This window comes from Simochromis diagramma, unplaced genomic scaffold (assembly GCF_900408965.1).
Source record: "Simochromis diagramma unplaced genomic scaffold, fSimDia1.1 OVJJ01000079.1, whole genome shotgun sequence".
In the NCBI taxonomy this organism is placed as follows: Eukaryota; Metazoa; Chordata; class Actinopteri; order Cichliformes; family Cichlidae; genus Simochromis; species Simochromis diagramma.
The window spans coordinates 1,241,002-1,265,079 of NW_024387075.1; the positions used below are offsets into that span (position 1 = coordinate 1,241,002).

A 24,078-nucleotide genomic window follows, 5' to 3' on the forward strand; every position below is an offset into this window, starting at 1 on the left:
CCAACAAGTTAGACAAATGAATCTGACATGTGACACTGAATATCCACAACCACACGCTTTCACACGCCCTCACCTCTCAAACTGCAGCCAATGACATTTCTCAACTACCTCCCAGGCACCCAAACAAAGATTGATCAGAGCAAAACGTATCAAGGAGGAGATTACGGGACCGGGTTCCCTGAGTTTCCATTACTGGCCCCTTAATCCTGTTATAAGGATATGCTCTTAATGGGCATGAGCTGTGAGAAATCCGTGCGTTGTGTGTGAAGGAGAGGTCATCCATCACGGACAGACCTCTGAGCGGGAAAGGGGACAGCCGGGAAGGTTAATGTCAGCCCGGATCTGACTGAAGCTTACATCTATACAACATTCAAATCTCCAGCGACGTCGCTGAGCGGTTTCACTGACTGCTTCTCCTCCTTATGTGGATTTCTGTGATAGATACAGGTATAACCAAAAACTGTTGCCATCTTTATACCTCACCGCAACAATCCATTGTTCTTCCTACAAATGAGCTGAATTTAAAAAACCCTTTATTTTCAATCATGCAGAGTAAACCATTGATGCTGTAAAACAAGAGAAATTATTTCGCCTTTAGATAAATAGTGAAAGCAGCTTGTTGTGTGTGCTACGCTGAACATGAGCAAGGGAATCAGAATAGAAAAAAACACTTGGCAAGTGTGGTCAAGATAAAGAGCATAAGGGCATCTCCATCTCCTTATGTTCCTGTTACCTAACATTGTTAGGTCATTTCCTGTAGGTTACTGTAGGATCTTCACCACTTTACTTGGAGTAAAGCAATCTCACCCCAGACTGAATCAGGGGTAGTCTGAATGGTAGAGGACTGCAAATAAAATTTGAAATAGATACAAACTGAACTCCAAGATCAAGCTGTGCAGCATCATGAGCTGCATTCTGAATCAAAGTCACTCAGTAACACCCGACTTTGAAAGTGAACAGTGCAAAAGAAGTTTACTACAATGCTTGGTGACAAGTCACAATGCTTCTGGGAAAATGTCTTTTATACAAATGAAACAAAACTTCAGCGTTTCTGGTAAAGCGCATCAGATTTGCTCACAGAAGGGGAAAAAATGCTTTTAAAAGAAAAAAACAAAGCACCTCTATGAAGGAAACTCAGTTAATTTGTAGGGTTTCTTTGTGCGTCTGACAAAGATTCCCTCTAATTTGTGCCAGACACAATAAAGTTTATCAAGGAAGTCTGGAGTGACACATAAAGGTCTGAGCTCTGTTCCTTATTGTTCCTTTAAACACACTTAGTAAACACTCACAGGATGTAAAAAACCTTTACTCTAATGACTGCTGTTTAAGCTACTCTTATATATTATTTATTCTCTGGTTTGTTCGCTGGTTTGTAGAGGTGTGTCTATAAATAAAATCCTACAAAGTCAGGTTACTGACAAAGTCAGCTCTGCTCAAGAAAGACAAGCCACAGTGAGCTAGGTCTCGAAGCTAGTAAAGGTTACAAATGCAATTTGTGGCTCTTTGGAAATCAATAAAAGAGTTGATGAATCCAACAGCAACACACCTACAGAAATCTCCTCAAACTGCCTAAATCTTTGTTCTTGTAGCCACCATAGGAAAAATTGAGAATAGTGTTACTGAAAGGACAGCATAAAGAAAATCATTGTGCTCCTACTTTTCTAGGTCCTGATCTTAACCCAGTTGAGATGCTGGGACATCACCTGACAAGTGCCGGTCATTCAAGACTCTCCCAGTAATATTGATCAATGAAACCATGTGAAACAGAGGAATGCTACAAAATCGCTTTTCATTATTGTGCAAGACTCACGAGCAGCTGCATGAAACGCCAGATGGAGGTTAACGCTGCCAAGAAGTTCCACTAAATTCAAGGTTAAACTTTCTTTTCTTTTTCACCATGCCACATGAGTGTTCGCTACAGTAACCCCGAGAGGTCAAATGCAAAACACCAGCAAAGAGAGAAATGCTGCAAAAACACACAAAACAAAAGGGAAACTGATTTAAAAAAAACAAAAAAACAAAACAAAACAGAAGTTGAATAAATAGAAACAAATATAACATAAATAGTGAAAAAACAAAAGTGCAAGTGCTTTTAGGGAGTCAAAAATGTGACGGAAACCAAAACACTGCAAAGAACTGCAGTCAGCCACACAAAATCATAGGGTTCATCAGTGTTGTTAGGGACAAAAGGATGCAGGTAATGCGTGTTTTAATACTGTAGATCACTGACTCACTAAGTGTCGGACAGGGCCCCCTGGTGGGCCGTAAAGGTACTGAAGGTCAGCCACGGTCATGATAGAAATCCAGTTTGAAATTGCTCACAAGCAGGCCCCACCGGCCCTACAAGCACTGACAGCAGCCCATTGGTTCATTTTCACAACTAGCACTGGATTGCCCAATCAAATCTCTTAACACAACTGGGCGCTGTCCTTTCGCTGCACGCTCGTGCAGCTGAAAAGTTTAGAAAGCAAAATAAAAATAGATAAATAACTGCGGCAAAATGTGTCAAACCGACAAGTTAGCAGTCGGAGCTACTGCTGCTGCACTGTGAACAGTTGTACCAGAAACAATTAATAACTACGCCTTGCAATCACAGGAGCTACTGTTGCTAGCATTAACCTTGGAGAAGCCCCAGTAAGAGAGTAGGAAAGGTGGAGGAAGGTGATATAAAAGTGGTAAGAAAATAGATGAGAGGACAAAATTAGGAAGGAAGAAATTCAGCTAAAACTACTAGTTCTCAATTTGTTTTTTTCAACAAAGATATGAAAAGAACATGTGTTGGTGAGCTTTTAGACAAATACAGTGATGCCATCACTGTATTTGTCTAAAAGCTCACATCTGACCACATTCTGTGACAAATCAGAAATCCAGGTCATTCCACTGAGTTCATAAAGATTTTGAAAACTCCTGATCTTAGTTCACTGGAACATCTATTAAAAAACAATACAAAAAGACAACCATTAAACCTGAGAGAACTGGACCAGTTTGCTTGAGTGTGAACCAGATTAGCTTCAAAATCTCATTAAGAGGTACAGAAAGCATTGAGTGCTACAAAATACTGTGTCCCAGTATTTCTTCACTTCTGGGTCCATTCCCACCTCTTGTGCTATTTAAGATACTTTCAGTCAGTTCCTTTCAATTTGGCTGCTCTCAAATTCAGAATTTCCTGGGAATACTCAAGTTTCCCAGGCTCCCCCAACTGCCCACTTGCTGTTACTGCTTCACATCTCTGGCCTAAAAACAGATAAGATAAAAACTTATCTGGAGCTGGCCATCTCAACAAACCGCTACCTGCATTTGATAGGTGTAGATTTCACAGATTTCTAAACTCCTTTGTCTCATCATCCTCTCTGCTGAGCTATGGACTAGTCAGTTTATAAACAGACATCCTTATACCTGTAAGAAATCTCAGCCATGTGTCTTCTCCATGTCCGCCCTGCTGTTTTAATCTACCTGTTCACTTTGAGTGTGTATAAATTTGCCTCCATACTCTGTTTACACTACACATTTTTCAGTGCATCTATGCTGGAACACATTTGTTTAAAAAAAAGAAGAAGAAATCCTTTTCTGGCAGCAAACATGTAACTTAACACCTCCAAACTCCCCCATCACCTGTCTGCCTTCACCACGGCACGTGATTCACAGAAAGTCATGTGTGCACAAGCTTTCTTTTAGCAGATCTCGCCATAAAACTACAACCGACACGACACGGTTCCCAGGCAGCGACATGCTGCAGTGTTTCTGAAAGCCTCTTTATGATCTCAGAGCATGCTCTCATGGTTTTAGTTTGCCAAAAGGCATAAGCTTTATGAAAATAAATGGCGTGTCTGTGAGCAGGAATCATGGCAGAACACAGCCTGCTAAATATCAGCCTATTTTAGTTGCATTTTCCTGAGGTGGTATAAACAAACACGCTATTCATTTGTGTGCTCCCTTGTGGTTTTTAGAGCAGCTACACCGGCACGGTGCTTAATACAAATCTGCTGCATGCTGCTTTTATTAAACCAGCAGAACTTGAGCTGAAGGCGTTAGCTGTTCCTAATTATTATTAACATTTTTTTTTACCACTTTCCACTTAGGCTTTTGATGCTTCATATTCAGATAAAAAAGTATCCAGCCTGTGGTCTTGCCCTGTACATGTGGGTCCCAAAATAATATCCCGCTCTGTTTTTCAATTACAGAAAAGAATAAACTACCAATGTGGGAAGATAAAGAAAAAATGCAAAGCAATGACTCATCTGCACATGTCACACGTTTCTGTGAGTACAAAAAGAAGTTTCCAATTAAGTACATGTGCTGCATTCTTTTTTTGCGTGTCATTGTTGCTGAGCAGATACAAATAAAGCACACAGGAAAACATGCAACCACATTAGCATTTCAATCTGTTGCTGTCTGTATTATTTAGATATTTCCATGTATATGGAGAAATGCTCGAGGATATACACTTTACTAAGAACCTTCCAGGTATCTGAAAAACCACCTTATCAGAAGCCGCAGCGTTACACGAGGCAGCAGCATAGCTTAAAAATGGATTGGCTGCAAATTGAATTTTGAAACTGTTATCAAATACACTGAACAAGTATGATACAGAGGAGTGAGGGGCCTGCTGGTGTGTTCAGGCTTTAATGGAAAATCTCCACCTTTGAATAACTGATAACGCAAACATGCTGTTGATGCAAACAGCAGTGTAATGAACTCTTAATTAACAAGTATTTTAGATTACACAACTCTTCAACGGCTACTTTACTGTCACTTACAGGGTCTTTGTGAAGGCTCCAGCTGAAAAATCCCTATTCATTTTACCATAGCAGGGTGGCTGTGGTTCAGGGGGTAGAGCAGGTCATCTACTAATCAGACGCATGGTGGTTTCATCCCTGGCTCCTCAGGTCTGCATCCCAAAGTGTCTGCATCCTTGGGCAAAATCCTGAAACTTGAGTTGCTCCCAATGCTTTTATCAGAGTGGGTGTGTTAGATAGAAAGTACTGAGACACTGAAAAAAAAGTGCTTTGCTGAATGAGACATGTCATATTAAGTACCTTGAGTGCTCAAGTACAGTAGGAAAGTGCTATGTAAGAAGCAGTCCAGTCCATTTACCATAGTGAGAAAGAGCTCCTCAAACCTGTGTAGACATGAATCAATGAAGCATAAATTGAAATTTGCTTTTGGACCAAAAACCCCCTGAATTTTCCAGGCAGGTGTCATTAAAACCACTGTAAAATATATCGGAACAATTTAATTGTGTTGATACAATCCTTAATGGCAATAATGAAAGCATGTTGTTGTTGATATGTCTGTTTGTTTGTTTTAAATAACAGATATTTGATGTTCTTATTAGCTGCTCTTTTCTGATGTCAGTGGAAATTTATCCTAATAAGCTGTTTTATCTCCCTTCCCCGTCTCTATCAGCCAACTTTCCTTTGATTGGCTTCTCCTCACAAACGGAAGAACAGCAGGTGGGTGGGGCTTCTGTGCTCATAGCCAAAGCTGTGCCTCGGGTAAACATATCAGGCACAGTTGTACTTGCCCATACATTTGAAACCTTAGCCATGCTTAATATGAGCATCCACCATTTTTTATGACCCATATATATAGAAAAAAAAAAACCCACTGATATGTGATTTACTACATCAGACCATTAATGTGAGACTGTGTAGAAGTGTTTTTGTTTTTGGCAATCATTGCAGTGACTTCTAAACAAACCTGGCAACCTCATTCTTCAGGTGAGGTTCTGCTGAGCGTTGTCAGATTAGAGGGGTGGCATCTCTGATCTGACATATTCAGGTCTCTCCCCAGAGGTTACATGGGTCCCACTCAAAGACACAGTCAGACTTATCCTGAAGCAGCTTTGTCTTGGCTTTATGCTTTGGCTTAGTTTCACATATTGAAACTGTTGCTCCTGTTGCAAGCTGCTGGCATCATTTTGGAGGTGTTCTTTAAGGTCCTCTTTATAATTGATACTCAAGGTGAAACAGTGGAGAGAAGGTAGCATTACTGAAAATGAAGATGCACACACTCAGTTAAAATGAGACAAGAACAAATACATTGTTTAATTTCTTCTTCATGGAGAGGACATTGATAAATTTGAGGTTAGCATTAGATGAAGAACTGCAATAAGATGCACACTGACTTCTTTTATTTCACAATAGTAATTTATCCCTAAACCACTGGATTATTTTTTTTATTTGAATGTTACCAGAATTATTCAAATGCAAATCAAGTAATATTTGCAGGTGACTCTATAGTGTAGTTTCCAAAGATGCAGACACAAATCCCATCATAAAGGCACGTGAGGATAAAAATCTGCCAAACTGAATATGCAAAGCTACCCACTGTGGTGACCCTGATTGAAATCACTGTGAAAAGCTTTACCCTTAAATTTAACAGACAAATATGTGTTCTTATAATTATGCTATTAAGTATATGTACAAAAATATCAACGTTCAGTTTGAGTGTCTGCGGTTGAGGAACGCTACAAATGAACTTAATTAAATCAGAAAGCTTCAGATTTTGTTGAGCTTTGCAGTAACAGCAGCTTGTTTTTTGTCTTCTTCAGTCTGCCTTTTGTGCCGTACACTTCAATGAACTCTTGGCATGTGGTGAGCTTTTTCAGGGAAACATTTCAATATGAGCATTTTAAATCACGCCCACGATGATGTGGCAGTTTTTCTTTTGTTTTTGACTGCAGTGTGAAAAATTGTGAATATGCTAGCTTTATTGTAGTTTCTCCTGTGATTCAGGTAAATGTTTGCCTGTTGTACATAGTTCCTGTTCAGACATCAAAACCTGAGCTCTGTCTCATAAAGTAGGATTTTTCAGTTAGCATGTTAGCATTGGGGTTAAACATCTCTTTTGGCTGGTAGTTAACAACCTGCTGTTGCTATGGTGCTGTCTACATGAGCCAAAAATGTTTAAATGAGAAAAATGAGAAAATCTGCAATGCAGCCATTACACAAAACGTTCTTCCTGCATTGGTACAATCTTTTAAGGCACTAAACAAACATTTTCGTGCATTCAACCACTTCAGACAAGAAATGTTAATTGGATTTTCATTATCAAGGAGTATGAGTGCACCGTGACTCAGTGAGGGGGAAGAAAAAACTACCTCCTACTAATAAACATGTGTTGGTGTAGCATGTGACAACAATGTGTACATATTTATGTGCACACTGAAGCCTGGGATCTGAGATTATCAGTGCCTGAACAAAAGATTATGGCATCATTAGCAAAAAATGATTTCAACTTACAATATAATCCCTTCCTTTTATCTCACATCTACAAAGCATCCTGTAAAAATGTCCTCTGAGGACTGTGACAGAGTTAGTTCCCTCCGGACCTCCGCACTCACAGGATGGCCTCCTCAGGCTACACAAACCTGTTTATCTCTTAAGAGTTGTACCCCTCTCCCTCTGAAGTCTTGGACTTCTCCCTCTAACCAAAACTCTGGAAACATCTGTGAGAAGCTGGATGTTCCTCAACTCCCCTGTGGGTACAGTTAAAAGCAAAACAAGCCCTGCCTCTGGTACCACAGACTAGTCATTCAGCCATCTATGATCGCTCCCCTCGCTGCTGTCAATCACCGCTCTGAGTCACAAGGAAAGGTGATGCGAGATAGCAGGAGGAAAAAATTATATTTTAAACCCCCGTGGGAATGTGTGAAAGCACTGATTCTTTTTTGGATTTTAAATATACATATGCAGTGAAACAGGCAATGTGAATCTCAACAATAAATCTGTCAGTAAGAACACAGATTGTCTGTTCCTCAGCTGCAGTGGTTTATATTTGCCAGCTCTGTTCTGAGAGCTCCCTGTTCATGCACAGAAACTCATTGGCAGTGAGAGTAGTAAAAATTCCGTACCTCATACAAAACAGACCTTGGCAATGACAACATTCATGATATCAATCAGTCATGCATAGCATGGAAAGGTGCTGGGGTGGACGTTGTTTGCAAAGCAACTGTCAGGCTAAAGCAACCTAAATATCTGTCCTTTGAGATTTCTCAGTGGGTGGCATAGAAGGGTTATAAACTGACCCATTAGTCTGATTTGCTTAAAATGATAAAAATCCAATTTAATCTTATTCAGTTTATGTACTGCTGATTCCCCTGAATAGTCATCTAAAGGTACTTTATATATTGTACTCTACAGACCCCAGCCATTCAATGAGCCTGTATGAGGTGAAAGTGGGGAGAAAAATGGTCGCTTTAACAGGAAGAAACTTCTTGCAGAGCCAGGGTCAGGGATAGCAGCCATTTACCACATCCACTTAGTAGATGAGGAAGAAGAGAGGGATGAAGAGTGAGCAGGAATGAAAAAGACAGGTGTGAAGGAGAAGAGCTCAGTACATCAAAGGAGATCTCTCAGCAGCCTGGGCCTCAAGGCATCATAACTAATGGCTCAGTCACACTACAGCAAATATAAGACATTCCTTGCAACTAGGAAGGAGGTGGCTGCAAGGAGATTCCAATGATTGGAATTAGTGACCAGTTACAAGGAATTCCATGCTTGCACATTTAAATACATGACAATTACACAGATCACCGTGTCGGAGGCAATCTGCTTCCAAACAATCACAGCCTGACTTGGGCTGACTCAGTCGCTCTCCGATTGGTGAAGGTTTACAAATAATTGCCATCTAATTTATGGATACAGATTTTGCAATCAATCAATCTGCAATCTCTTTGCAATAGAGGAGTAGAATAGAATAGAGGATGCCAGCTGGTTGTATTCTGAAAACAAGTTGCAGAGTACCTGTGTAATATTGCAGTTAAATCACTGCCCTTCAGCAACCATGTCACAAAGAGGAATTTGAGTGGTGGGAATTTGTAAGTAGCCGATGTGAAATTCTGTGTATGCAGACAGCAACAGATTTATTAAATTCCATGTAACTGCCAGTTTAAACCCATTCAATCACAAAATGATACATTTTCTTTTTCAGTAATCCTGACCACTGTTTTTCTTAATGTGACTGTAGCATAGTGGAAGGTTGAGCCAATCATTTCAATAGCTTCAAAGTTACAATATATATATATATATATATTTTTTTAAAAATGAATGGATGACATGTAGTGCAACATCCAAACACTTAAAATCATTTGTGTTCAAACTGAGCAAATACCAGGTCAGTATGTTCAAAATATATTTGATTACATATGCATCCCCCAAAACATTTGAATTCATCTGTTTTGCACTTTAAATTGTTAAACTTTTTACTTTAAAAGCTAGAAGTGTTTAAAGTGTAGCAATACAGTTGAGGTAATGGTAGTCTTACACATTTACATTAAAACAATGTTAAAACACGTTTGTGTGAGAGCGACTGTGAAGTTCATTTCCACAGAATCCTACATGGCGTGTGCACCACAGGATACGGATGAAAAACGATGCCGCAGGAGTTATCAGTGTGTGCAGTTTTGAGGCACTAATTAGTCCAGTAAAATGTGTTACCTCATTATAGGCAACAGACTGGAGGTGATCACTGATATTCAACTGCCACCTGGTGGTTAAAATTCTACTATACAGCAGAGATGGGAAACCATGGAGAAAAGCAACTTGTCACATGTCTGAATTTAGTTTATTTAGGTCATGTTGTCATTTCATATTTCTGTATTGACTGAAAACCAAACAAAAACAACAGATAGGAATGTGATACTGAGAGGATGTACACATTTGTAATTTAATACCAGGAGCACATCTTTTTTTATATATTTATATTCATTTTTTTCCCCCCTTTTTCTTAAAGTGAAGATTGAGCCAACCTGAATGTGGTCCCATCTTCACTCCCCCCCCCTTTCAATTCCGTGTAAATAAAGAAGCCAGTTCTCTATAATCTATTCATATCTGGCTGATATCACAGTAAGATGATCTGTACTGGTGCCAAATACCTACATTACATATGTCTGTTAGCAGTTATGGTTTATTCAAAAGAAATCCATGTGTAAACCACTGATACTCTACAGATACACCAAACCTGCAGAGCCAGTGTAAATCAGTATCTAAAGGTGTAAAAATACACCAGTGATTTCATTATCAGTATAGTTACAGCTAACCGGGTGAACAGCAGGATATTGCTAAGTTTAACACCAACCATCTCAAGTTTGCTTCCTGCGCAGATGTTGCAGAGAATCTTCAATGTTACAACTATACAGTTACTTTCTCCATTTTCTGGGTACATAAATATCTGAATACAGATTAATTCAATTCAAAGTTATTTATCTGGCACCAAATCACAACAGTCACCTCAAGCCGCTTTATATTGTAAGGTAGACCCTACAATAATACATACACATCATAGTGCCAAGCAAACAAGCTTCTAACCCTGCTCAATGACAAAACAATAGAACAAGCAGATATTTAAAATGAGCTGAAGCCTCTGATGATGCAAGCCATTCACTGAAACTGTAATCGTTCTTAGGAGTCCAGTTGCTGTCACCTCTGCAAAACACTTTCAGCAAAAGTGATTAATGAACCCTCTGCTGCTTTAATTCAGCTATTTGAGAGCTGGATGTTATGACCCCAAAATCAGAACTGCGAGAAATATGATACAAGTTTGTGCCATTTTATTACAGTATTTGCCTGGATGGTTGTTGCTGTGGTAAGAGTGAAGGAAAATGTTCAATTTAAGCCAATAACACAGATCTTCCAAGGCTGGTCATGATGCTCCCCACCACTTTGGATATTTCTTCTGATGCAAAATCTTGTCCAATTCCTCGCTAACAGAAAGGAAAACACTTTAGTAAGTAAAAACTGGCCTCTGTGGAGCAAGGTATTGGCAAAGCCTAACAGATGAGACAATAGCAAGACAACAAGTAGAGAACTACTTAAGTTTTCCTGTTCATCAGTCATGAGATACATTTTAAAAAAAATGATAATATTAATAATATTTCACCTGTGCACGAGGCTGCAAGCTGATGTTTCAATCACCAAATAAGAAGGAAGAGGTTTGGATCCTTCGAGAATTCACTACTGGAAATTGTTTTCCAGCATTGGGTAACATCGGGTCAATGTAGGTCATTCTGCAGCAGCTCAGTGACTGGTGATGTGCACAACTAGTGAAGGTCCACAAAGAGCTGTACCAGTGACTGCAGTGTCTGCTGCTGTAGGGCTGACAGAGTGTTCTGATATTAAGCTGCCTGCAGAGACGAGGAAAGGAGAAAGGACAGAAAACTTTAATAGTAGAACCAATGATAAGATAACTCTTTATTGTCATTGCACAGTCAAACATAGTACAATGAGATTGGAAAACTGTCCTATGTCGGCACTACATATAACACAACACATGATGACATTATGGCAGGAATCAGGACGGCTTTCTTCCAATAGGTGCTCATATGAAGAAAAACTTAAAGGGGTAACGGTGCTGAAGCTGGAATGAAGTTAAAATGAACTAGAGCATGGTTATCACTTCTGTAGGCAAAAGCGATAAAAGGAAAGGAGGCGATACATGGTATTAAGAACTACAGTATGTAAACCTGATCAGGGTTATTTGGGTAGTTATGATTTTAAAAGGGCAAACAATCATTTAATAAATGGCTTCACCCAACCACTGACCATGAGTGAAAATTGTTTCATATTCTCTGAAAAAATGGCCAAAAACAACCCCATTCTGTAAATGTGTGACCACAACTGTACACACTTTTATTGCAGCAAGACTGAATCACCATTTGTCTTTTTGATTACATTTGTTAAATAACAACACATGCACGTTTTTAAAATATGATAATCCACTGTAAATTTCACATCTATAAAAGATGTATGATTTATGCTGTTTGTGCTCACCAGTTTTGGGGTCCTTCTTCCTCCACCTACTTTTGCTGGCAGGATATATTTGGGTCATCCCATGTAAGCATAAGCTGTCCAATTTTAAGACTGAGAAAATAAGGAAACAAACAAACAAACAAAACAAAAAAGGAGAAAAAGAACTGCAGTTGAAAAAAAATGAAGTGAGAAAATACCTTAAGGAGCCAGCCACTATTTTTTTTCCTGTCAGGTGGGGAAATGACTCAGATGGCCCCTGTGCACCTTGAGGTGTCACCACAGCTTGTCAGGACAGGCTGGCTGTGCCACTGCAATCACCAGCCTGACTAATAGTGCAACTCATCACTGTCACAACCCCACGTGAGAAAAAATAAAAAGTGAGTTTACCTGGTTCATCTCATGGTGAACAGCTGTATTAACTGGCATCACTAAAAAAGCTCAGCTGACCATAGGACAAGTATGATGAAAGAATTTGTAAAAGCAAATAAAGCCAAAACAAACATGTAAACATAATATATGACAAACCAGAGTACAGGGCTAATACTTTTTTAAAATGTTATACCAGATGCCATGTTTCTGATAAAACATGACTGATTTAAAGAAACTGCGCAGTTGACTAAAATGACAGCATGCCCTTTGGAAACAAGAGAAAATCATTCCAATAGCTCAGCAAACAGATGACATTCAGACACAGACCTTAAAGAATGAAGGAGCTCATGTCATCAGGTCATGGAGCTCGAAGTTCTGCCTTGGAGAGGGGGAAGAGGACCTTCCATGACATCTACACCACAGCATCTGTTGCCTTGTCCAAAAAAAAAAAAAAAAAAAAAAAAAAAATTGAGTTAATACGACAGGTGACATTAATACGGACTTTATTAAACCATGATTTTGTTCTGAAAATGTGACTTTTTTTTAGAGTATGGCATCATCAGCATTATGTAAAATGGATATCAAGTTTACATAATGCTTTCTAGGGTGATCACACCTGCTAATAAACAATGACATTTGTAAATTAAAGAGTATATTTAATGTAGTACTGCATGAATTCTCATCACCTAGCCCTACAGTCTTCTGTCAGGGTTTACAGTGCATGCCAACTGCTGCATGACTGTGGCTCCATACAAAACCCATAGATTTCATTATCCAGCACATGGGAAAATAAACACAGACAGTCAAATGTGGAATTATTAAAGCAGGACTGGGGTCTGACCTCGTAATGAGTCATTACATGAAGAGACAGAATTCACACAATGGCAATAAGTGCTCCAGGATGCCTGGGACAACCTGCAGAGAGCTGTAAGCTTTTTGCTATGTGGCCAGTTGTTTCTATGTGTGTGTGTGTGCGCGCGTTTTAACTTGAAAGAAGCATACAACACATGTGTATAGAGGAGCAGGGTTGGGTCAGATGGCCCCTGTGCACATTGCGTGTCCTCAGGTTGGATCAGACTGAAGCAGTCAACTCGACACCCCAGCTGATTAGTGCAACTCATCACTCCCACACCCAGCACCGCTTCCACTTTAACATGCAGTGTTTGTTTTGTGCAGGACGCAATCGAACTGGGGACCCAGCAACCCAACCACTAGATAATCGGCAGTCATCTTACTGGGATTTGTGTCCATATTCCACGTCGTCATCCACGCGGTATCATTCGCCATAGCCGCTGGCATGGGTCTTGTGTGTGTGACAGGAAGTAGTGCAGAACCTTGAGTTTAGCAGGCACAAAAATGGTCAATCATTTAGATGATAGAGAATGGAAAAGGTTCAAAATGCAAGTTAACTTGGATTCAAGCCCGGATGGTGGATTATGTTACAAACAGTAACGCTGGTTAACGTAAGGTTAAATAAATCTAATTCTTTTAAGCAGAGTTAGCTTTACCACTAGCTGTTTAGCAACGTTAGCGTCTAGCATTCGGTTAAAACCTAAGTGACTGTCACAAGTGAAACATTTCAAATAAAAAAAAAAGTAATTTATCACTGCGCCTCCCATCAAACTACAAAAAATGTCACAAAAGCACCCGAATAAAACTTACAAAATCAGATGAACTCTCTTTCTCGTCTAGCTTAGCCGAGTCTCTGCATATTTCAAACCCCGTGTTCACGCAGGGCGCGTCGCTGATTGGCCTAAAAGCCGGAAAAGGTGTGGGCATTTATTGGAGGAGCCACACTCCAGTGCAGCAGGTGGCGGTAATGCACCACTAAGCTGGTTTACCAACCGCTATTAAACTAAAAAGAAGAAGAAGCCCAGACAACGTCGATGAACAAAAGCGCAAGAAAAACCTGAGCACTAAATAGCGCTAAAGTTTTGTGCGTGTGTCTTCTACATAAACGTTTACTGAATGGTTACATATATGAGTTTGCTGCATGCTCCTCTGCAAAACAAGTGCAAAAACGCCATTGATCCTCAGTGATACTGCACATTGGTTGTAATTTGTAACATTTATACATCCTGCATCTTTTATACTGAATACTAATGTAATGAAAGCTCAAGAATGGGTGAAGATCTATCCACCATACTGATACCTGATAAAATTATAGGCTTGAAAGGATGATGGCGTTGTATAAGATGACTGCTATTTATTTATATTTTGTTACAAAAATGCCCAATGAATTATATAAATAACAGTTAGCACTGTTGCCTCACCGTGAGAAAGTCCTGGGTTTGAACATAGGGTTTCCATAGGGAAACCAGAGGTGAAACAATTCTAACCAGTTTGAAAGCCAGTATGTCCACCTTTGCTTCATCACAGCCTGAACTCTCTTAGGCAAGCTTACTTCTCATTTCTTTAGGATCGCCTGGCTTCTTGAAGGACTTTAAAACCTTTTCGTTATATGTTGGCTGCACCTTGTTCCGCTCTCTGTCAACATGATCCAGCATGCTTTGAAAGCATTTGTGCTCAATTAGATTAGAAAAAACACTATTTACTAGTCCACTGTGTGTATTATTATCAATTATGCTTTTACTGCATTGGCAGTGTGTTTGGAATCATTGTCATACTGAAATGTGAAGCTGCTGCCAATCAGACTCATGGCAGATCGAATTCTGACCCAACTTCTCCTCACAAATCTGTTTTGACAAGATCCCCCCAAACCACATGATTAAATCTCCCCTCCTATTGTAACAACAATATCTGAATTAGCACCTGAAGATTTTAGCATCCCCTTTCATTGCTACATGTCAGACGAGGAAACACGTTTGTCTAAAAGCAACGAGCGCACAGACGAGTGAGACGAAGGTTTCATTGAAATGCAAATGCAATTTTATATTAAAAGATAGCAAAGGGATAATTCACTATATCACACAACACAGCTTGTTAGTACTGCCATACATATACAGTCTTTTCATATTTACACATCAAGTGACAACGAAAACGAAAATCATAAATATCTCTTTTTGTTAACTTTACAACAGCTATACGTGACCAGTATTTCATAAGATAAAAGAGCACTATTAAATAACTGGCATCTTCCCTATCATTTACAAGGCTTGGGAACACAGTGGTTAAAATAATCCAGCAAAAACAAAACAAAACAAAAAAACCCAAAAACATTGTTCTTTTCCAGTGAGTAAAATTAATACAAGTCTAAAAACGGTCATGAAATCCCTTTGTACAAAAGACTATACAACTCAACCCAGTATCAACAAAAATGTTTGCTTACATCCGCGTGATAAAATCTGTACAGTTTTAGCATTCCTGCAGCAGAGTTGGAGGGACTGTGAGTGTGGATTACTGGATCCTGGGTCGCTATGATGCTCTGTAGGCCTGCCTTCGACCAACCATCAGAGACTGTAGTCATGTAGCTGCCAAGCCCCTCTCTCATTGGCCTCAGTGCTTCGTCTAGCAGCAGATCAGCATGTTGCTGAGCTTGTAGCAGATACTTCAAAATACACCATTCTATAATGTGTCAAAGATATATTTGTCCATATAGCAATATAGTATTTTCATTTGCGCCACAATCGACAGGCAGAATGGGGCGCTAAAAATAAAGCAATGCGAGATAGCCATTAAATTCACTTCTCAGTAAGCTGTCTGATAAATTTTTCAACACACAGCGTGCACAGAGTTACCCCTTTTGTTGCACTGTGCTGTGGCAGACACTGTGAGCGCACCTCACAGAATCCGATATGATGGAGTTAAACTCAAACGACCAAAAGCACAAATTTTCTCATTTACTTCCAAGTGTTTCTGGCCGAGCAGATACTTCTGGCTGTATGTGCCAAGATTTTGGTTGTATGTGCCAAGATTTTTTAATTTTTTTTTTTAAATATATCTTTGCCTCTGAAGCTTGGTTGCTAATAGAAAGTGAAAAGTGGAACTTTGAGGAAGTAAGAAAACTTAATTCAAACTAGAAACGTTATATAACACTGGCCACAAATCTATGGGCTAATTTTGAAATGCTAAAGATGGCAGCAGTGCTGCGTCTGTCCCCAAAGAGCCAGACTTAGCCAATCATCTCGTAAGCACTGACCCATGAACATGGTAAAGGTGCACGCCCCCACAGGCGTATAAGGTGTGGGTAAGATACCTTTTAAAAATCTTTTATTTTGCTGTATTCATAATCTGAACGAGCAGCAACAGCAGCAGACACGCTGATCGTGTCAGCAGTCAGAAGCAGATAACAGAACAAAGTTAACCAACGTTTTTCCAGTCAGATCTTCATCAAAAATCTGTTCACATGGCTTTTTATGGCCATATGAACATAGAAGTTAAGGACGAGGGTTTTTCCAGATACATTTACATAGAGTCTTCAAAATAAATGTTCAAAGATGGCGGCTGAGAGGCAAGACTTGCTTCACACTGTTATTTGTGGTGATCTAAAAATCTAAAACGTTTGTTACTCATGACTTGTTCATCTAATATTTCTGTTATTGTTACTTGCTATCAGTTATCAAGCAGAGTAAGAATGAATCTCATATTAGTGGAGAAGGTGAGTGGATATTACACACACTGGTTACAAAAATGTGTTTCGCAAGCACATCAGCAATGGGGGAAAAAAACAAAAATAAAAACACAAAAAAACTAATCACCTACTTAGAAAGTAAATTCTTTTCTTTTGGAAAGACCGATGAAATAAAGTGGTTTCAGAGAAACCCCCGGTGTTTTTGGACAGAAAAAAACTGAGACATACGTTTAATACCTGGATTCATACAACCTTACAAGTATCTGCATCGCTCACCAGCTTTATCTGTGGAGTATATAAGTGAGAAAATGCCATGTGCATGTGCATCTGAGGAGAAATAAATATACAGCTGAAGTGGGAAAAAGAATTCAACATTTGGCACTTAGGCTGTTACTTCATCGAGGTGACTTCCGCTCTGCCCGAGGATCAGCGATAACTGAAGTATAACTTTAAACAGAAAATGGAGGGCCTCCTGCAGCCAACTGAGAGAACCTGCTACAGTCATTTCTAGTTTAATCCCTTGGAGGCTGTAAAGAAGCAGATGCCAACACTGAGGTCTCCCACACCGGTGAGGTTGAGGGGGGGCAAGTCAGAGGAAACAAACATCCCAGAATGAGAATAAATCTCTGTTGAAGTGTGAAATGGAGAAAGAAGCATGGAGACTCTGAAGCCCCACCCTTTGGCACTGTCATAAATACAACTCTTGAAAAATAAAATTAATTAAAAAGGAAAAAAAAACAGGTGCTGCTGCACAAAAATAAAACTTCTAGCTTAGCGCACTCATCATTCTCTGAAAGTCAGCAAACCCACTCTACAAATTAAAAAAAAACCCAAAAAAACCCACAAACATGTTCATAAATATAGTTCATAAAGACATGAGTGGCATTAGAGGGAACTCTGTGGTTACGTCGTCCAGGGGATATGTTGCTTTAGCTCCGTCCAGGATGAAAAACAAAGAAAAAGAAAGGTGAAGTCGTATACAGAGAAGCGTCGCACTGAGAGTCTGTATCCTTTAAAAAAAAAAAAAAAAAAAAAAAAAAGGTTCCACGTTAACGCTTGTGTCTCTCTGTTCACTTCCTCCCCAGAGTCCTTTGTTTTTCTTATTCCAGCACGCTCCATTTTTGCCTCGAGGCAGCAGCACTGAGGATACTGCACGTGTGGACAAGTAGGATGGAGCTCCAATTTTAAAGACAGGACATGTGTGTTTTGTAGCTTAGTTGTGTCTAACCAGGTTGATATGTACCATTAGTTTACATATGCAGCTGTTACTGTGTTCTGTACCTATTCATCTTTGTGTGTTTGTACCAGCTCTAAATACAGGTGACTGCATGTGTATATTAGGTAATGATGGTCGAGATAAAGCACAGAGGGCGGGGGGCCTCCTTCACACTTCGCTCTCGGTGGAGGGCTTGCGTACGGAGACCCAGCCGGTGTCGGGCAGGCTGTGCTGGGCGTGACGCTGCGGGGTGATGGCAGAAGGGGTCAGGGTGGTTATGGATGAGCATTCAGACGCCTCCTCCTGGAGGAGCTGCTCCGTCTCGCCGTCGTCTAGCGAAGCGCTGCTGGCCTGCAGGGACACGGTGTCTGTGCGCATGCAGGTGTGCAGCCCGCCTCGGGACGGCTTGATCTGTTTCAGGTCGTCCCAGTAAAGCTCATCATTGGACAGGAGGCACACGCCCTCCACGATGCGGATCTTCTCCTTGGTGTAGCCTCCGTCCACTCCCCCCTGGACAACAACAACACTGTTAGTGATTGACTCTGCGTCGGCAGTTCAGAGAGATCATCCACCTTTGATGTGTCAAGTCATGCTTCTTTCTTTCATCTTTAATGCTAACGCTTTGCTCTTTTTCTTTTTAATTAAAATGTATTAACATCAGGCAGAAAGCTCTCAGCCTGTTAAAAGGTGGACAAACCTCAGGGATAAGTCAGAGAACACTCCAGAACAAAGTGTCACGTTCAAACCCACAAAACTCATGCTGCAGGAGCTCCGCTTTCTCCTGGAGTTAGCTTTTTTTTTTGTTTTGTTTTTTACACATTTCTACATACATTTTTAGAATAAGGTGCTACAAGTACGTAATTAGAAGAAACAAAAATCTGGACTGTTTTACGGAATAAAAACAGGAAGTTGGTGCATACTTTTCCAAAGCACAAAGATTGATGAATACTGGAAGCTGCTGCTAGTTTTAGACTTTTTTTTTTTTTACTAAGAAATAACCTTTTTACTTGTAAATTACCAGCAGGCTCTATGGGAAATACAGTATGAGCCGAACAACTGCTGTCAGCTTGACACACTGTGTACTTAATGTTACTATTGATACATGTAGCACCTTTAACAAAATCCACCCACACATTTGGCTTTGTTGCCAGTTTCAGTGTCAATTTCACAACACAGTCACTCAGTGGGATAAAAATCATCATGCTGCTGATCACAGAGCTCTGAAACTACATCCAAAGAAGGAGGTTATTCATTAAGATTTTTCAGGCAACATGCTGTGAAAGGCAGAAGTAAAACAAAGAGACTGTTTAGAATTACACGACTCCTTCATGCTGTGTAACTACCTCTCCACAGGACAAGTGGGTCAAAAGATAAAGGGAGAGAGGGAGTTGTAGGGGTGAGAGAGCTGCGGTGAGGGAGAGAAAGGAGGGGAGGAGAAGATGAGCACTGGTGTCTGTGACCTACTCGTGTCACATGTTACAATCATTCTATTCACAGAGACAAACAGTAAAGGGATTTGTCTCTGTGCTTAGACACAATACAGTCTGTGATCATCCTATGCAAATACCATGGATTCATGTTAAATCCATTATGTGTCCTTTTCAACTTCTCACAGATTGCGGACCGTTCGTTACCTCTTTCTTATATCGAAGCTGGTTGTATATTGGAGGCTTCTGAGATGCCTCGATCTTGACCTCTTGTGTGGACGTCCGGTACGAGGGGTTACTGTAGGTCAGATTGCTCACTCCTGGGTCAGCAAACTTTGACTTTTTGTGTCTGTTGATCAAAAATAAGACAATAAGAGCAATTACAATTTAATTTAATTTACAGGTTTACCTATCCTCTGTGTCAAATGTAGGTAATTAAACATTCTTTTTAAGCAATGTTGTGCAGGACACTGACCTGTAAATGATCAAAGCGGCAATGAGGATCAGAATCGCTAGAATGGTCAGAACCCCACCGATAACATAGCTGACATGAAGTCCCTCTCCTACAACAGACAGGACACATTACAGGGGTGATTAACAGGCTTTGCTTAAACTGATTTGCTACAAAGTTTTACACAAACATTGCAGGTCAGTCATTAACCCAGCTAACCCCATAATACCCAGTGAGAAACGAGTTTGAGATGGTTATTGAATATTATTTTAAGTCTTTCAGACATAGCTGTATGTCTGCGATGTTTGTCTTGAGAAGTAATTTCATTTAGTAAAAATAGCCAACGCTTATCACTGAATAGCTTTAAAGCAAAAGTAGCTTTCTATTGCTGTTTTTTGTTTTCTTATATCTTACATTTTTATTCACCTTCACAGTCATAACTGGTCTTTGGTTGATGCAAATGATATATTATTTAAGTCCCACATTCAAACATTATTGATGTCCAACTCTGAGTAGGGGAAGAAACTATTAGCCTAGCTTCAGAGCTGTTTTAACATTAGCTAGCTGGCTGGTAACCAACAGCTACAACCGTCTTTGTCTACAAACACATTACATTTACATTTCTGTTCTGAGTCCTTAAACAATAATCTGTGTCAAGATCCTGTTCAGAGGTGTACTTTATACTAGTCGCACAGCTATGCTAGCAGTCTTTGTGAGCTGCCAGTCTTTGAACCAAGCTCAAGCGTAAACTCAACCTGGATGTACTGTATCTCGCAGAAAGAGTGATGCCTAGCTTTTCTCTTTTCCCTGTAGGCAGACTTTGTGAATGTCTCGGTGTACTGACCGTGAGGAGCTGTCACCACAGTGTTCATACACCCCTCTATGTTTAGGTTCTTGTCAGTGCAGCTGTAACGATAAGGAGGAAAATAAATATTAATTTACCATAGACTGCGACACAGAGGACTTCATATGATTTGTAACAACTTTGCTATATTTACAACTGTGTATTAACATTAAATCTTTCAGATTCTGTGGATTCTAAAAATGTGTAAGGCAGAAACAAGTACACAAAACAGATCCATTGTATTCCAAAGTTAAAATGCCAACATGGTAGATCGACAAGTCTACAACTGTGTTCATTAGTGGGACAGTGGGACAATTTCATTTAGATCAAACAAAGTTTGGAGCTGGGAATGTGAACCATTTAATGAACAAAACAGACTTACTTGACCAGTGAGGGTCCTCTCTGTGGGATGTCTGTGGGAGCTTTAGGGATCTTGTTAGGGACAGGAGTGCTGCTGGGCCCTCTCGCAGGAGAGGTGGGGATGTAACCTGAAACTAATCAAAGCACGAGGAACAAGGGCCTAAGTGGGCATTTCTTGGTTTGTCATTTTAGTGTTCTTCTGCTATATAAAACCTATTTGTGACTTTTTACCTTTTTCAGTTAAAAAGTTCAGTTAAAACTTTTTAACTGGTACAGGCTGATAAATTACAGAGAACACTTACTTGTGGAGCACGGTCGCCCGTCTGGTTCATCAGGGCAGGCGCACACAAAACTGTTGGTCTTGGCAAAGCAAAGGTGAGTGCAACCGCCGTTATTGATCCCACAGAGGTTAGTACCTAAAGGGAAGGAGAGGGGACGTTCACATTTATGTTCAGCTCAAACTAACTGAACATAATTGAAAATAATGAGCGTTTCCTCCGTTACTTTGGTCCATTTATCAGGTTAGAACTGAGAGCTTTTAGTTACGATGGCATCAAGTAACAGCACAGTGATGAAATTAAAATGCAATCCAACCCAATTACCAGAATCTGTGTCAAGTAAAATAATTTATCTGTTTTATCTGATTATACTAAACGCGCTGAAAGAAATCCATCAGCCTTATCAACAAGAATCAGATTTCTTGCCATGCTGGAGAAAGGGTTATCTTACTCGCACAAGCAAACCACGTGAACGTCATATTGACAGACCAATTATCTAGCACTGACAATATTTCATAAATCCACAGTAGCTTTGGCTCCTTCAGCAAAAGGTAATAAACAGAGACACCTTTGGCCTCTTCCCCGTCAGATGGAGTTGTCAGGAGAAAAAGCCTCCTTACCTGTCTGTCTGTTAGGAGATACCACTATAATGTCCATGAGGCCTTCCACGTTGGCCAGCACGGTTTCCTTGTTACGGCCGGTGTGTTTGTCCACCCGCTGGATGGACTTAGTCTGCCAGTCCGTCCAGTAGATCCAGCGGTCTTGCTGCGAGAGTCGGGAGAAAGGAGTTAGAGGGGAGGACACCGGCTTCGACTGGGGAAACGAGGGAGAAGAAGAGAGGGGGAGGAAAAATACACGGACAAGGAGAAGGGGGTGAGAGGAAGAAAGGGAAGGGGGGAAGAAGAAAAATGAGGGTCAGAGTGAAAGCGAAGTAGAAGAAATGGTTACGTCGAATGGGTTCAGTATGAGCTGAAAGATGGAGAGAATCACACGGTGAGCTCATGAGTGAAAGAGCGGGTGATTGGAGGAAGCAGCCAGGGAAGAAAAGGGTCAGCCTAGCATATGACAGCTGAGGGTGAAGAGGAGAGGGGGGGGGGGGGGGGGGGCGCTGGGGGTACCTGTGTGAGGGCGAACGGGTGGGACACCGGGCTGATGAGGACCTGACGCAGCTTCCCATTCAGGTCAGAACTCTCGATTCTGTCCAAGTGGGCATCTACCCAGAAGATCCTGCAGGATTCATTACCAGTTATTGCAGAATTCTTACACAATAATAAACTTTAAAGTCATTTACAGGCCATACAGATATCTCAGTCATGCTTCAGCTAACCTTCGTGTGTCGTAGTCTAGTGTTAGGCCGTTGGGCCAACCCAGGTCTGTATTGATCAGAACCTTCCGGTCTGAGCCGTCCAGGTGAGATCGCTCAATCTTCGCAATGTGGCCCCAGTCAGTCCAGAACAGAAACCTGCACAGGTGAGGTGAGCCTGATAAGCTCATGTCTTTCTATGGTACAAACAATTCTGCAACTATGTGATTCTTCAGTGTACAACAATGAAAACCTCGTGCTGACAGTCAGCCTGTTTGTCTGCCTATTTCAGTGCAGTCTATTTCTGACTTTAAGAGCTACGGAGACCAAACATAACCTTTTGTTTGTCAGTGAAGCCCAGTGCACTCCTCTCTCTTACCCTTTGCTTGGAAACACTGCAATAGCTCGGGGTTCATCCAAGCTGTTGTTGACTAGGACTTTGCGGCTAGTTCCATCCAGGCGGGCCACCTCAATGGTGTTGCGCCCGGTGTCGGTCCAGTACATGTTTCTGGCAACCCAGTCCACAGCGAGTCCATCTGTAGTCTTCAGGCCCTGGCTGATCACCGTCTCCATGCCACTGCCATCCAGGTTAGCGCGCCTGAAAAACAAGTTAATGTTGGACGTTGTATGATAAGGGGCTACTTCAACTTTATTGTGCACAACCAGTGGCACAGTGGCGAACTTTATTCAAAATGTGTGCTTTACAAAATTAATATCTCAAAAATTAGCATTTGCACCTTATAACATCCAGGGTGACATCGGTGTAGTAAAGTTTCCCATCAACACTGTCATAGTCTAATGAGATGACGTTGTGCAGCTCGAGCACCGGGACGTGTATGTCAGTGTGGTCATTGGTGTCCAGAGAGATTCTGCGCACGCTCACGCGGTTGGAGAAGAGCAGGTATGTCTCCGGGGAATCGTCACATGACCTACCATCTCCCTTGAGCAGAATCCCAGTGGGACAGGCGCAGGAAGTGCCGTTGGGACGAGGAAGGCAGAGGTGTGTGCAACCTCCGTTCCTTCTCCCGCACTTATTAAAGCCTTAAAAGGACACAGGGTGACAAATTAGTGCAAAGAGACAGGAGCGCACTTAAAACAGGAAGACGCACATGCGCACTTTGTATGTTGACATTGTTCAATCACCATGTGAGTTGAGAAAAATTCAAAAAGTCAGAAGTCAAGGAATCATAAAGATCTTTAATGTGACCTCCACTTCCCGTCCTCCAGACTCACCGAGTGGCTTCTCCCTGTCTACAGCCTGGATGTCCATCAGGCCTGGCAGGTTGGCTCGCACTGTGATGGTGTTGGCCCCGGAGTTCTTGTCGGCTCGCTGGATGCTTCGGCTCTGCCAGTCGGTCCAGTAGATGTGGGACCCCAGCAGGGTTAAACCATACGGGTGTTGGACTGGAGTCACAAGGGTGCGGCGGTTCTGCCCATTGAGGTCAGACGCTTCAATACGCTGCAGAGGACCAGTACCACATGTGGGATCACCACCATGACTTCATAACATCTGACGCTTTCATGCTCAAAGCTTTTACATCTTAGAAAA

The 24,078-nt window shown here is 41.0% G+C and overlaps 1 protein-coding gene and 2 non-coding genes across 5 annotated transcripts in view; all 3 read right to left on the reverse strand.

Moving 5' to 3' along the window:
- Window positions 1-11,989: 11,989 nt before the first annotated feature.
- Window positions 11,990-12,103, reverse strand: LOC120742391. The gene has a single exon (XR_005697858.1). It is a non-coding gene; the product is annotated as a small nucleolar RNA SNORD67 (small nucleolar RNA).
- Window positions 12,104-13,145: 1,042 nt separating this feature from the next.
- Window positions 13,146-13,250, reverse strand: LOC120742390. Its single transcript, XR_005697857.1, has one exon. It is a non-coding gene; the product is annotated as a small nucleolar RNA SNORD67 (small nucleolar RNA).
- A 1,735-nt stretch (window positions 13,251-14,985) lies between these two features.
- lrp4 (low density lipoprotein receptor-related protein 4) overlaps window positions 14,986-24,078 on the reverse strand; it is a 111,774-nt gene continuing 102,681 nt past the window's right edge. The window contains exons 27-38 of one of the 3 annotated variants that reach the window (XM_040045572.1): window positions 23,763-23,988; window positions 23,267-23,570; window positions 22,909-23,127; window positions 22,554-22,688; window positions 22,345-22,453; window positions 21,847-22,039; window positions 21,251-21,364; window positions 20,971-21,082; window positions 20,589-20,650; window positions 19,769-19,856; window positions 19,501-19,642; window positions 14,986-18,376 (exon numbers count right to left, since the gene is read on the reverse strand). In XM_040045572.1, the coding sequence (XP_039901506.1) occupies window positions 18,035-18,376; window positions 19,501-19,642; window positions 19,769-19,856; window positions 20,589-20,650; window positions 20,971-21,082; window positions 21,251-21,364; window positions 21,847-22,039; window positions 22,345-22,453; window positions 22,554-22,688; window positions 22,909-23,127; window positions 23,267-23,570; window positions 23,763-23,988 (2,046 nt within the window). In that variant the 3' untranslated portion in view covers window positions 14,986-18,034. The other 2 variants (XM_040045573.1, XM_040045574.1) reach the window with 2 other exon arrangements.